Source organism: Carica papaya, chromosome 5, assembly GCF_054855325.1.
Source record: "Carica papaya isolate Zhongbai chromosome 5, ASM5485532v1, whole genome shotgun sequence".
NCBI classification, from domain to species: Eukaryota; Viridiplantae; Streptophyta; class Magnoliopsida; order Brassicales; family Caricaceae; genus Carica; species Carica papaya.
In genome coordinates this window covers 42404545-42420183 of record NC_142313.1, presented here as the reverse complement: position 1 = coordinate 42420183, position 15639 = coordinate 42404545, and the positions used below count along the sequence as shown (strand labels likewise).

The 15639-nt window shown below is 34.9% G+C and overlaps 2 protein-coding genes across 5 annotated transcripts; both read right to left on the bottom strand.

The window, feature by feature from the left end:
* Nucleotides 1-11: 11 nt before the first annotated feature.
* On the bottom strand, nucleotides 12-7646 carry LOC110817034 (RAF-like serine/threonine-protein kinase 20). 4 transcript variants are annotated; one of them, XM_022045423.2, is made up of 9 exons: nucleotides 7398-7646; nucleotides 3537-6410; nucleotides 3375-3455; nucleotides 2851-3003; nucleotides 2425-2588; nucleotides 1853-2000; nucleotides 1636-1758; nucleotides 1145-1232; nucleotides 12-469 (listed from the first exon to the last, which is right to left on the bottom strand). In XM_022045423.2, the coding sequence occupies exons 2-9, from the start codon at nucleotides 6243-6245 to the stop codon at nucleotides 276-278; spliced, it is 3660 nt and encodes a 1219-aa protein (XP_021901115.2). In that variant the 5' UTR covers nucleotides 6246-6410; nucleotides 7398-7646; the 3' UTR covers nucleotides 12-275. The 4 variants fall into 4 exon arrangements, with proteins under 4 accessions (XP_021901115.2, XP_021901116.2, XP_021901117.2 ...); XM_022045424.2 differs by having other exon boundaries at nucleotides 3375-3446; XM_022045425.2 differs by having other exon boundaries at nucleotides 3609-6410.
* A 1109-nt stretch (nucleotides 7647-8755) lies between these two features.
* On the bottom strand, nucleotides 8756-11332 carry LOC110816874 (putative Peroxidase 48). Its single transcript, XM_022045221.2, has 4 exons — nucleotides 10776-11332; nucleotides 9961-10158; nucleotides 9712-9877; nucleotides 8756-9335 (listed from the first exon to the last, which is right to left on the bottom strand). Exons 1-4 carry the CDS (start codon nucleotides 11115-11117, stop codon nucleotides 8872-8874), a joined length of 1170 nt encoding a protein of 389 aa, XP_021900913.1. The 5' UTR covers nucleotides 11118-11332; the 3' UTR covers nucleotides 8756-8871.
* Nucleotides 11333-15639: the final 4307 nt, after the last annotated feature.

Below are 15639 nucleotides of genomic sequence, written 5' to 3'. Positions count from 1 at the left end.
AACAACAGAGGTTTCGGATGCAACCCTTTTGTTACTCAAACATTCAGTGACAATTTTGTTCAGTCAAGGGTAAATAAACAAATGAAGAAAGAAGAGAAAAGAAAAGAAAAGAAAGAGAAGGGAGAAAAGAATACAAGTATGTTGAGAGAACCTCCTCCATCAAAAAAACAATTTATGGAAGCTAATTTCTCCCATCGCGCGCTATTTTGTGTGTGACAATTTACCGATAAACTTATTATATATCAATCGTGCAGGTGCAACAAACTGTGAAACAATTACTTCGATGTCTTCTGAGCATGTGCCTTTGTTTGGCTAGCTGCTGCTGACATTACACGCAAGCGGCTAGCTATTTCGGTGAAGGATGGCCTGACTGCAGGGTTAGGAGCCCAACACTGTTCCATTAATGTTCTCCATTCAGGATCACAGTAGCTTGGAATTGTTGGCCTCAATGTGTTATTCACAATGCCTCCTGCATTCACAAACATAATCTTTTAAGCAATATAGACGCTCATATAATCCTCGAGGGAGAAGACAAGCTGCAGCATTGACAAATAACCTATAACGGACATGACGGACTAACAGAACTGTATCAAATACTTATTTTCCGCGTCCTATCCTTAGACATCCCGTACTTTTATATACTAAATTATTTCCTTTACACATCCAAGAGGTTATGCTTTTGGATCATTTTTTTCTTTGGGTCTGAGAACAAGGATCGTGGTGATGCAGAGATTTAATAACTATGGACTATATCAGTGATAAGACAACTTGATGACAGTCAAGTGTTCTATGCTCTTTTATTTTTAGAATGAAATCATTACCGCTGAGATTTTTCTTTACCCAAGTCTACGGGTCTCCTTATCCTTGCATTAAGGCCCAAGAATGTTATATGCTCTTTTATATCATTTGGAACAAAATCACTATTACTGACTTGAAATCAAGAAGTCAATTCCTATTATTCTTCCACCATTTTTTCCAACTCCCAAAGTGTTTTTTGGTTGCTGGGTTAGATGGAATCATTAGCTGTCTAATGCAAAAACCTCCATAAAATCCATCCTAGAACGAAATATTTCCAATTAATAATCAATGCAAACTGTCAAGCAAGGTAAAAAAGGGGGAACTAAAAAGAAAAATTTAATCTTGCCTATTATTGCACCATAATGCATATTGGCATATGGTTCCTCTCCTGTGAGAATCTCCCATAAGACAATGCCAAAGGAGAACACATCAACCTGCATAACAGACATCCATAAATAGAATATGAAGTTGTAGAACCAGAGATGAAACACTAGACAAGAAATGAACATTATCAAAATAACCAAGTTAAACATGCTAGCTGTTGCTAACATTATATGATACATGCAGGAAAATTTCGCTCCCGCAAGAGAAGTAAAAGTTTATATCAAAGTTGCTCCACAGTTAAATACAAGGAAAAAATTATGATATGAAAGAACCTTCCTCCAACAGTAACAAGAATACTTCTGAAACTAACTTCAGCTAATAAGCAAACTTTCCAGTTGTTTTTTTTTCCCTGAGAGAAACTTTCCAGGGTTTATATGCAACAACAATTCATTAACTTGGTAAAAGCTGCTTATTGTGCCATCATGAGACCTGCTTTTGTATGCAATAGATTACCTTCTCTGAGACTTTGTTGCTGCCGCCATTTAGAAGCTCTGGGGCCATCCACGGAAGAGTTCCCCGCACGCCACCAGATACCAAGGTGTTTCTCTTGATTTTTGACAAACCAAAATCACCGACCTAGGAAAAGCAAAATATGTTGAAAATGTTGATGGCCAATAAAAAATCTATAAATGGATAAGCTCTCCTCTGAAGTAGTAAAAACCAGCTTTACCTTGCAAATTGGTCGGGAGGGATCTTTCAAGTTGACTAGTAAATTATCACACTTCAAATCAAAATGCACAATATTCTTTGAATGCAAATATTCCATCCCAAATGCAGCATCCATAGCAATTATTAGCCTCTTGCGGCGGTCAAGGTACCTGAAAATTAAACCTTGGATGAAATAATATGAAGAAACAAAGAGGCGAAGAGCTGGTAGGATATAACATTAACAACAATGATGAAATTATAATAATAATAAGGATAGCAATGACAACAAACAACATAACAGGAACAGCAGCAATCATGATAACAAGTTAATAATGACAATTGTGAATAGCAGCAGGATTATAAGAACAACACATGTAACAGAAAAAACAATACCAATGTTTAAGTGAACAAATATTCCACATAAGTCATGAGTCAAAAATCCGCTTTAACAGAACTCTGCTCTGAAATCCTCTAAGAAAGGCCCGATATCAGTATTTCAATGAAATTCTAAAAAGTTACGACTTGAGAAATATCCAAACAAGAGCTAGAAGATATGAATTTTATATGTAGGAACTATATAGTAGGAGGATGTACCGATCCTTGCGAAGTAGAACATGCCTAAGAGAACCATCAACCATGTATTCTGTCACAGTAGCTAATGTCCCCCCAGGTCCATCTTGCACTACACCATAAAATGCCATCACATTTGGATGATGAAGCTTTGAAAGAATATCAGCCTCCCGCCAGAACTCTACAGTCTGAGGATAACAACCAGAAGATCTTATCAGTACGGCAGGAAAATTATGCAGGAAACAAGTGCTATTACCAAAAGGGAGCAAGAAAACTTTTAAATAAGACCATAAATTTCTTTGAGGGCGAAACAAAAACAAACTGCTGATCTTCCTTTCAACTAAACAGTGGTAGGATGCCATGATATTGCAGCAATTTACAGCTGAGTTCATACTAAAGATAAAACAAGTAATAACAGGTAAATGAAACATCAAAATAAGGAGCAACTACCAGTCTCTCTTGCTCAGATGACCGCCCTGTGAAGCAGCATTTTTTTATTCTCTTAATGGCAACATCTGTTCCCCTCCACTTTCCATAATATACAGTCCCAAATGTACCCGAACCAAGTTCCCTCAGCTCTTCAAGATCGTCATTCTTAATGACCTATTGTGCGCATCCAGAAGAGAGACAAACAAGAAAACAAAAATGCAAAATATTATATTGTTTTTGTTAACTCTAAACCACCAGATAATTCCGTTCCATCAAAAAGCAATCATGCAAAAGGACAAACATAAGTAGAATAGTTCATTAAGTGTCTAAAGAAATGACAATGAATAAATGAAGGACAATTGCATGCCTCTAAAATCTTATTTAAAAAAAAAAATTGCATGCCTCTAAAATCAAATGTAAAAACATCAAGAAATCAGATTAGAAAAAAAGAAAAAAAAAACTAGGAAATCACTTAAATTTGCAACTAGAATAAAAAATTTATCTCCATCACATCACAGTCAGTGCTGCACAGACAGGCATCATACCTGCAAGGTACTTAGATCAAAATCTCCCAATGATGGATCTAGAGGAGGAAGACCAACATGCTTCATTTCTATCTTCGCATCCTAAAAGCATCAAATGCATCAGTGTACAGATATATAATTTGAAGAAATTGTTCTGCAAAAAAATAAAGACTAAGGTACCACCTCATACTCTGATACTGGAGCTCTCAGGTTATCCATCATAACATCAAAATGCATACTCTCAGTGACCTTTACCTGGGACTGATCAAACTCTGAAACAGCTACCGTCCTTGCAGGTAAATGTTTTTCATCATCACCAAAATTAAGCTGAGAATCCACATGGTCCACTGAAACTTCATCTCTGGTTAAATGTGTAAAATGATAAGTACCATTATCTCCTTCATTAATGTCTCTAAGTGCAGAGGAAAAACCAAGATGATCTTGGTCAATGAGAGAAACATCTTTCTGACGAAATTCTTCTTGTGCCAACTTCTGAAAATAAGACCAACGTTTGGGTTCATGGTTTTCCATGTTCAGACTCAAGCCAGGTCCATCTTGGAGAGGTGGACTGATACCAGTTGAATCCTCGGAAAGCATGGCTTTAGAAAATATATCAGAAAGGAAGTCACGAGGGAATCGATCATTAATATCAATTAGGATGTCACCCTGCCCTGAAGCAGAAACAGCAACAGAAGCATTTTCCTGAGAAATGTCTGGGTGTATAACAGAAGCTACATTGCTCACAGTAGGAACCTCACTTGCAGTGTCCACAAGATTGCTTGTCTCAGATTCAACTTCGAGCATTCTATCCTTGTGTAAGGAATCGTTAACAGTCACAAAGTCCGAACCTGTCTGCTTCAACTCGGAGTCCAAAACTTCTTTTCGAAGTTTGGAATTTTGAGAAATAGTATCAGCAACCTCTTTATAATTTTGAAGTCGAGCAAGTCCATCATCAATAATTTGTCCAACTGTATATAATGGCTTCGCACTTGACAAATCTTCAGAGTAGGGATCCATATTGCTTTCATGCGATTTTTCAACGGATTCTTTAGATGGATCCTGCTGCATGATATCAGAACGTGAATGTGATAAGAGAAGCTGAGAACCCAGCGAATCATCAGATTTTGATAACCGATTTAGCAACTCTAACTGCTCCCTTGGTAACCTCTCTGAATAATATATCCTCTGAGGCGCAGGTTGATCAAGATAACCCAAATCCATAGCATTGGGCCCTGAATCCATATAAACAGGACCAAATGTGCTACTAGATACAGAGTGCTGATCATCATCACCAGATTGAGGAATCTCCGATGTGGTTACAGCATTGACAGAGGAAGTCTTCGTACATTCATTGTTCTTTCCCTCATTTTTGGGAGCTGAAGAAAGCAGATCTTCGTTCGGTGTAGGTGTAGCAGCAGCAACTGACGTTTCTTCAACTGTATAGTTATTTATTACGTTACCATCATGTGGTTGAACTTGGTGATCCTTTTCCGAGGGTTGAAGTTTTCCAAGGGTAGTGGCTTGGTTAATTGTTACATCAGGTTTTGGTTTTAGCTCCTCCACAAGCATCTGTGGGTTCTGCAACTGTAAGCCCCCATATGACTGTCCTGTCAAGCCTTCCCATTGATTAGTATGTCCCTGAAGTGGCATAGAAGCAGGAACTTCTCCAAGAGGAGTGAATGTAGAAGAATTTTGGTTATAATGTGGTGCAAACTGCTTGACTTCCCTATGATGGACTGTATGACCAGAAAACTGTGGATCATTGTCGAAAGCGCTAGAGGAACCCAACATGGTTTGTGGAAAGGATTGAGGAGCCGATGATGAGGTCAGGGTATTAGTAATCGGTGGAGCAGTAACTCCAACCAAGTCTCTTGCAGCTCTACCTATCTCCTCAGTGTTCTTTCTGTCCAACTCATCCAAAATATTTCCCGAGGAGCTTGCTAAACCATTAGAGGTCAAATTCCTCTTAGATCCTATGTCCATGCCATTGACAGCTACTACATACTGAATTTCAGAATCAGCATCACTGCAGCCCAAACCAAACTGAGCATCATCTAAATCACCTGCGGAAAACAGAAATATTCTAAGTTTCTGTGACCCTTCTCTATCTTCCAGTACATTACACTCTTCCATCATATTTTGGATATCTTCATCACAAGAGACAGACACCAAGGCGTCAAGATCCTCACCAGGAAGCTGATATTTCACGACATGAGCTTCACTATAAATCATTAATATTTTCTGCTTTAGTTCCTGCCAAGAAATATCCTTCCTAATGCGGATTATGCGTGTTTCACCTCCAACATACCTGAGCCTTCCATCACTTGGCCGTGGGAGGACTCTCCCACCAAAGCTGCAGAGGATCTTCAACCTTGCCGATAACCTATTAGATGCTTCAGAGGAGGTATATCCCACTCCTCGGTTACTTTCATAACCTAGAGAAGTTCGTGGCACTGACTGAACTGATCCATAGTTGCTTCGGTCTTCATACAGGGAGGAGTTCTTCCTCTCAAACTCTTTTGGATCTTTCTCTGCTATATTCAGCATTGAAATATCTGACCCACTTTCAGAGCCTGTATGACTGATGCCTAAGATGCCTTTAAGTTCCATATAACCTGGAGCATAATGCGGGTCACCAACAGTATTTGGAAAAGAAGGTTTTCGAGGATTTACCCTATCACGCATAAACTCAAGAGCAAACTCCTCCCCAGTCTGTATTGAATAATTAAGTACAGGTTTAACATCTGAAACATGTAAATTAGGAGGTCTAACACTCATGCTGCTCATGGGATCCAGAATATATGCGTGAGATGCAGAATGCAATTCCTGATTTCCATGCCCAGGTTCCATGGAATTGTACTGCAACTGCTTCTGTCCTCTTGATTGTTCCATCACAACGGCATGTTATTTTCTCTTAATTTAATTCAACTAAATGAACACAAACGCATTCCAAAAAGTCACGAAGAACGCATGAAAGACATCTTAAAATAGCTACTGCGTAAAGCTTCCACTTCAGGACAATATTAACAACTGTGCAATGTGGCAAAAGTTTATATCCTGAAAACAGATACCAAGACAGAAAATAAAGTTCAGTGAGTTTCTTGTTTCAGAACCCAGAAAGAGTTTCAGAATCCAGAAAGAGGTTCCCAATCTCTTCACAAATCTTATTCACGTTAACATGGCAATCAGATCTAAGATAAGCCAAAAATCTTTGAATACTACATTCCAAAAATGATAGATCACAAGAAATGATTGAGTTACAATACAAAAGAATAAAGATACGGAGTCATAAATAATTTGACACCTACAAACACTTTCTTCTGACTAAAAAGAACTACTAACATTTTCTAACCAGAAAATTGAGTAATAAAAGGTTGCCAATGCCAAGTACACCTAGCAACAGAGCTTTTAGAAATCAACACCCTGAAATTAGCTCATGCTGATGTAAAGCAATAAAATTTGCTACAAATTTCACGTGTCTGCCTCGGAATAACCTTCTACAATTGCTCATTAACTATCTGCAGGCAGATTCAAGATAATAAATTCCAAGTTCATGCATCAATAAATCACTCTCTGGTGGCCAAAAACTCCCCAAATCTTCCATATTTTCAAATCCTCTCGGCTGCCAAAAGTAACCTAACATATCATGCTAAACTAAATACCCACCTAAATTCAAGCGTCCAAGACCCGAGTGCGTGACTTACACGCCCAGTAGGGTTTCTTGAAGTCACAGTCACTCTTCTGCAAAGTCAATGCCCTTCAAAAAAAAATCAGAAACCAAAAATCCTAAATACAGAGAATTCAACTAATATCACTTGATCAAATATCGACTAGTTACTGCTTGCTTCTAATTATCAGCACCCACTAAAATCTATCTAATAAACAACAGCTTTCACTACTTCCTTTGCCTTCCCTAAAATCAAAACCATCAACCAAAAATAACCTTAAAAAGAAAGCAAAAATCATTTCCAATCAGATTTAACGCAGTCACATATTTTTCATAAGAATATTAAGAAGAAAAAGAGTTCGAATCAGCAAAAGTACCTGGAAAAGAGACGAATCTTCTTGAACCTTTACCGGTTCAAGAAGGACGAAACCATAACTGAACCACACTCTATTCAAGCTAAGTTACAAAATCCAGATAATAATCCACGTTTTCCCCCATTTTCTCTCGCTTTCTCTTTATCTCTCTGTGGGTTTCCTCGGATGGTTTGTGATCTCCTTCGTCCTCTCTTCTACGGATTTCGCGTCCTTTTAGAAAATACAAATGTCGGCTAACTTAACTCTCCAACTGCACACATTTATCTGATATTTGTCAAAATGTCAACAAGGAGGCCAACAGTGTATTTACCAAATTACCCTCCCCCTACTCATTTTTTTCTTTAAATTTTTACGAAGTTTTATTGATTTAATTACCAAAAAATCATTAACAATTTTTGCGTCATTATTAGTTTTGACCTATGTTAAGATAATGTCAGAATTTTGCCAATAATACCAAGATGATCCAAAGAATTCTTACTTTAGCGGTCTAACATTTTATTTAATATTAAAAAAAATATCTATGAATATGATGCAAAATGGCATCATATAATAATTACAAAATAATATAAGTTTATGAATTAATTTATTAAAAAAGTGTGTGCCCTAGTAATTAATACAATTTAGATTTATTCATTATTTAAAAAATTAATTATGACTATTATTTTTTATTTTTTATTTGGTTCATTTAGTAAAATTTATTTTTTAAAAAAATAATTTATTTTATTTTATTTCAATATACGACAAATAATATTATATATTGAGGATAAAAAAACAATTCAACATAAGAAAATAACATACTCTAAATTCTACATAGCAACAAGAAATTTCATTAAAAAAAAGATATCTATTACTATTTTAAAGATTATAAGATACATAGCAAAAAAAAAATTATATTTAATATATCCGTAAAAATTACACTATTATTTCGTTCTTTTGAAACGTCAAAATTTTTTTATTGAAGATTTAAAATATGAGAAAATATTTTGATGGCTTTACTAAAGTTGTGGTTGAAAATATTCTAATAATAAGATTAAGAATTTTAGTTAACGAACATGAATAAACGAATGTAACTTTTCTTCAAACAATAAATTATTGATAACTGTATGAAAAATTTTATATCTCTAATATTTAAGCTTGAATTATAAAATAAAAAAAGATTCGGCCCCTTTCTTTATTTACACCGCAAAGTTCCACATAAAAGCATTTTATAATTTTAAGAGGATTCTCAAATCAATGTAAACGTTTGGATATTAGTTTAAATTTATGAACTATCAATGCTACCAAACTAATTCGCAAAAAATAAATCTTTTTCGTGTGCGTATGAGAACCAAACGAAGTAATGAAAGCGAAATTTCATTACGGAGTAAACGATTCCACGAAGATGTCTGCCGTATTCGGCTGATAAAGAAAAACTCTTCAATCCAAGTCCTTATGTTGAAGTAAAATATAAAAGAAAAAATAGTAAATTGAAAGACAGTCAAAAAATATGATCGACAGGCAAAGAGCAATTGACCCTGATAACCCCTTGATTACCAGTCAAGACACCAAGGTTAGACAACTTAACCATAACCCTACCAAATTCCCTTCTAAAGATAGAACCATCATCCGAGGCATAAGTCCTCACAAATCTTGCAGTTCTCTCGTCAGCCATCAACTGTTGATCAGCAAAGAGAATCCCTCTCCCTCTTAGCAATCTCTGATAATAGTGAGTGTCAAACACATCACCAGATGACACTGAAATTGATGATACTCCTTGTTTTGTCCCCAAACTCGACTCAATGTTGCTTCTCCTCTTATTGGTGCTGTCATTTACTGCACATTTGCTTCTCAAGTCAGTCAGAAAATCAGAAGGAATTGTTGGGTCCGGTTGACCTGTCCCGAAAAAGTTTGAGAGTCGACTCTGAAAGAACTGGCAAGCAATTTTTCCAACATTATGTGCTCCTTCAAACACAGTAAGTCAATATTAGCTGAACACCAAGCATACTAATCCAAAACAAAAACTTATTAATGAATAAATAATAGATTAATTCATACAGCCAGTGATCATACTTCCGACCACTCTATTAAGAGTGTTTGAGTTCAATTTTACTGATGATGGTTCCTACCCAAATAAAATAATAGATTGAGTTACTTTTATCCTTTAAATTCTGAGATAATCAACTAAATTAATATTCATAGAACCAGAAATTTCTGTTTTTGAATTATACTCACTATTTATATTAATTAGTTCCAGCTTAAGTAGCTGTTAGATATTTGGAATAATCAATTCAACTCTATTATTTAAATTTGAAAAAAAAGAAAATGAATTAGCCAGTACCTAAAAGAGTGACTGTTTCTCTCTCACCGAAACCCCTTAAGTTGAACAGCCCAAGTGTCTCCGTAATATTCCCATCAGGTCTTGGAAGCTCAGTCATTGCTTCAGCATAGTAAGACTCAGTACTGTCTCTCCTGCCTGTGAACACTGGATACACTGGTCCCCCAGCCTGCAATTTCCGTACGTTATCCGATATAGAATGCTGGAAAAGATAGATATTCACATAGAAGAAAGGAAGGATGAAGTGCAAACCAGAGCAAGGCTATCCCTAGTGGCAAGTACAAGAGTATCAGCACATGAAACCACCCCTGGACAAGCTTTTTCCAGTTCCTCCTTAATCCAATCGATTTGATCAAAGCCTCTCAAGCTCTTATTAGGCACAGCCTGACGCTCGGCAGAGCGGTTCCTTTCTTCATTTCTGTCATTCAAGAATATCGAAGCATCACAGCCCTGATAGATGGAACCCAGAAAGGAAAACAATGTTAATATGCAAGCTGAAGTAGGGGTATCATTCAATCATCAGTAATTCTAAACCCCGGAAATTTTCAGATTTATGTCTACCAAATCTATCAGATTAAATTAATTAAATACCAGAAAAACTTAAACCAAGAATGTCAAATTTGGAATCGACTAGATAGTACCGGTATCCAAATTAACAAAATATTTGGAAAAAAGATCCACCAATTATTATAGGCCTGATGCTAAGCATGAAAATGAGTCACTTAACAAAAAGAGACAAACAAAGACGCTGAAATCAAATGGCAAAAATAAGCGATTGACCTCATCAAATTTGAAGTAAAAACAACTCAACATCGAGATGAGAATCAGAAAACTGTAAGAACATCGTTTTAAAGAAAGTATAGACAAGAAGAAGCCTGAGAAAATCTAACATGAAAACTAAAGAAATATCGAAAACAGGAAATTGCAGACCCCTGAAATGTCAGTAACCACAGGAATTTTCAGGAAAATAAAAAACCATTATCATAAAATAAAACAAGAGAAAAGTAAGAAATCATAATCCAGACGATGGAAAAGAAGAAGCACATTATAATACGGTATTTAAATACCTGAATGAAGCAGTCATGGAAAAGAAGCCTCAAGAAACCAGCATATATGTCTCTGTGCTCTGCGTAGACCCGAGCGATTTTTGACCTCACAATGGCCTCTGCTTGAGGGCAAGTATCGCGATAGTAATCGTACTGGAGACCGGAATCCAGAACTGGCGGGTCCAAGAAAATGCTCTCTTCACCGTCACTCTGAAGGAAACCTGTTGACTTAGCTGGATCAAAAATCGGTACAAAATAAAACGGGATCCTCTCATCTCCATGTTTTGGAGTTCTCGGAGACAGCAGCAGAGCTACCACGACAACCAGAATAAGGAACATCCATTTTTTTACCGATATAGCCATTTCTTTACTCAAACGATCAAACCTTTTTAGCCAGGTGGGAGGTAAAACAAAGCTGAAAGAAAAAGAAGGGAGGAAGAAGAAGTGAAACGGAGAGAGCCAGAGACGAGAGAGTTAGCAGAAATTAGTTACGTTAACAGAGATAGAAGAGAACGCGCGGAGGAGGAAGACGAGCAGACAAGAGAGCGGGAAAGGAATAATACTGAAATGACGGAAATACCCCGCCAACCGGAGTTTGTTACAACTAAGTCTAGCGTCAGCAGTAAGTCGTTATAAATTTTGTTTATTTACTACTACCACGTTTACGTTAAAAAAAACTTTACTAATAAATGAGTAGTAGTATATATATAATTGATAAATAGTAAAGTAATAATATATTTAATTAATTAATTAATTAAATTAAAAATATATGAACAGAACAACTTATTAGGAAAAATAGGGAAATGACTAATATTGTCTTAATCAAGAAGAATAAGTATATAACTGTTATATATATACATATATATCTATGTATATATATTAAGGAGTAGTAATTAAGTTAGCTATAATTAAACTAAATTATTTAATTAATTTAATATTCTTTCTCAATATGGATAATGAATAACATGAATGGTAATTTAAACAGAAAGGAGAAACAGAAACAGAGGAAAAAAAACGGGTTTGGTGAACAAGTTAGCTAATTAATATTGGGTTCTAAAAAGTAAGAACTCGAACAAATCAACCTTTTCTTTTTACTTCCCGAAATATAATAACAGATTGAGAGAGTAGTCGAGAAGGAATTAATAGAAAAATTTTGTGCTATATATGGTAATCTTTTTGATATCATCGTTGTATCATGACTTTTCATTTATATAAAAAAAAAAAAAAAAAAAAAAAAAAGATAGCCTAATATCACTCCTCTTATATTAGTTGGTACTTTAAGGATTTTCATCTTTCATGAAAAAAAAAAAGAAAAGAATTCGTGAAGGTCTCTAATTGCTGAACCATTTCAAATGGCATGCTCTTTTTTGAATAAAATGATAATCTTTCTTGATTTATTTAGCCACTTCATGAGAAGTAGGATTAGTTGTAATGTGAATTATAACTTGGTTATCACAAAAGATTGTTGTTGGTATCTGTAAATGAACACCAAGGTCAAAAAATAATTACTAAATCTCATCAAATTTACTAACAGTCGTAACTAAAGTTCAACACTTAACTTCTGTAGATGATTGTTGTAATGTAAATTGTAACTTGCTTATCACAAAAAAATTATTGCAGGTGTATCTAAATGAATGTTAAAGCCAAAAAGCAATTACTAATCCAAGCAAGTTCATTGGTAGTGGCAATTAAAATTTAACGTTCAGCTTTGCATATGGTTTTGACACAGTGAATTGTTTCTTAACTCACCCAGAAATCAAGGAATTACTTAGAAAAATATACAAGCTAGTAATAGACTTTTGAGAATTAGTGCAAGTAATCTAATTAGCATTTGAAAAGTTTAAGGATGGAAAAGAGAATTAGCAGAAAAGTAGAGACCATAGAATGACTTATTCTTAAGATAACATAGTACATAATGAATAGTTTTAAAATAATGTTCACTTGACTTTAAGACAAATTAACTCAACTTATCAATCATAAACATGATATATGGTCTGAAGAGAACTAAATATAATAGGTGTCCGATTAAAAAATAAAGCTCAAAAGGATCTTCTGACAACTTACCACCAGAATTATTAAGAGAAAAATTGGAATCCATCGGCAGTTCAACAGACGAAGCAAAGAGAAAGTCAATGTCCTACAATAGTTGTAATACATTATGTCGGTGAGAGAGATTAATACTTTTAAAAGAAATAGTTATCTCCAATTTTAATAAATATTTTATAGTGTTTATATCTTTCAATTTAAATTAAATGTAAAGAAATATTTTAACAGTTTGAATAACATCTAATGAAATATCTTTTATTACTATGTTATCATTATATTCTAAGACAACCATAAAAGAATGATCGATTTCTTTGGTAAACAAAGAATAGTCGACTTTAAATAAAAACAAAAAAAGAAAAATGTTCGCGTTTTGTTTTTGAAGCTTAGAGAAAAAAGAGAATGTTTTTTTTTATTCTTGCATTCCGATATTTTTATATTAAAATAATAAAATAAAATACAAAAATGCATCTTGTACTATATTAAAATATTATAAATAATTTTTAAGTTTTTTTTTTTAAAATTAACATTAAATTTTTAAATAATATCCAAGTAAACTTACGAGATAAAAACAGAACTAATGACATTAAATATATTTTTTCTATGTAGACGCTACATGAATGTCCACATAGACACCATGAGTGTGTGTTTCGTGAAGCTATAATATTTTCGAGAGAAAAAAGGAAATAGAAAAAGTTCAGTAGTTGCTACTGTTTGTTTGTATAAATTGGTTTTGATTTAAAATTTTTAATTTTAATTTCAATTAAGAGATAAAATTTACAAAAAAAAAAAATCTTAAAAATCAAAACATAATAATTACAAAAAAAATTAATAAAAGAATAAAAGTGTAAAGATACCATTACATTAAATATTATGACTTAATATTATAATAGTTATTTAGAGAATTTATATTTTATTCAAATAATTGATTTTGTACAAAATTGAAATTATAATAGAAATATTTGAGATGCCAATCAGGCACACACAGCTGTGATTATAGTACTGATTTACTTTCCAATATGAGTAATCCCAAAACCAGAAAAGGAAAACTAAATATATATATGCCTCTGAACTTATTTTCCTTATTCGTTATACGAACTATATATATTGTATATTACTTACGAACCATATATATATATATATATATATGTATATATAATAACCATGGAGAACTCATTGGTGATCAATTAGGGCTTAAACAAAATGCCAGCAATAGGAGGACTTTCCCGGCTGTTTATGGACGAAGATCGCCAAACCCGCAAAAAACCAGAGAGAAAGAACGATGCAGTTGAAAACAATGACGCACAAAAACCAACAGACGGTGAAAAGAACGGCACAAACGGCGACGTTTTGATTGAAGGCTTTTCGAGTAAAACGACGTCGTCGAGTGGTTTCTCATTGATTCCACTTCATTACCCGACGCGCACGGAGGAGGAGTACGAGAAGATGGCGGAATGGGAGGTTGGCCGGCTGCTGGCGTTGTACGGTCTGCCGACGGACGGTGACTTGGCTTACAAGAGGGAGTTTGCTTTAGGTGCGTTCGTCTGGCACCCTCGTCGTCAACATGATGATCAACGCGATCAAACACAGGCTTCTCCTAATAAGTCTAATTTTTATATTTTCGAGAAATTATATTCTTCTATTATGCATGGTTTTTTGCAGAGACTGCGACTGTATTTCTCTTAATTAATTAGCTTTACACTACAAATGGGTGCATGTATAATTAATTAAAGATAATTTATGATTTATAATAACTTATTCATTAATCTTCAATAATTAATTTTTTAGTTCAATATATATATATATATATTTCCATCAATTAATTATTATTATTATTATTATTATTATTATAGTAAAGTTCGATGACGGTGGACTTAGTTGTAACAAACTCCAGTTGGCAGGGGTAATTCCGTCGTTTCTCTATATATTCCCTCCCCCCTCTCGTGTCTGGTTGTTTTCTTCATTCGCTCTCTCTTCTATCTTTGTGAACGTAACTAATTTCTTCTAACTCTCTCGTCTTTGGCTCTCTTTTCACTTCTTCTTCTTCCCTTCTTTTCGCTCTTAGCTTTGTTTGCCTCTTACCTGGCTAAAAAGATTTGATCATCTGAGTAAAGAAATGGTTATATCGGTGAAAAGATGGAATGTCTCTTGTTCCGGTTGCCATGGTAGCTCTGCTGCTATCTCCGAGAACCCCAAAACATGACGATGACGGGGTCCGGTTTTCTTTTTTACCGATTCGTGATCCAGCGAAGTCAACAGGTTTCTTTCAAAATGACGGTGACGAAAGCATTTTACTTGGACCCGCCAGTTTTGGATTCCGGTCTCCAATACGATTACTATCGCGATACTTGCCCTCAAGTAGAGGCCATCGTGAGGTCAACGATGGATCGAATCTACGCACAGCACAGAGAGATATACGCTGCTTTCTTGAGGCTTCTTTTTCATGGCTGCGTCATTAGGTATCTATACCGTACTATAATGTGCTTCTTCTTTTTTGTCATTTCCTTCATTTTTTTTTCGCTATTCTGGATTGTGGTTTCTTTCTTTCCGCTTCTTGTATTTTGTGATAGTGGTTTCTTGTTTTCTTGAAAATTCCTGTGGTTACTGACATTTCAAGGGTCTGTAATTTCCTGTTTTCGGTACTTCTTTTGTTCTCATGTAAGGTTTTCTCAGGTTTCTTCTTGCCTGTACTTTCTTTAAAATTATGTTCTTACAGTTTTCTGATTCTCATCTGGATCTTGAGTCGCTTTTACTTCCAATTTGATAAGTCAATTGCGTATTCTTGCCGTTTGATTTCAGCGTCTTTGTTTGTTTCTCTTCGTTAAGTGACTCATTTTCAGGC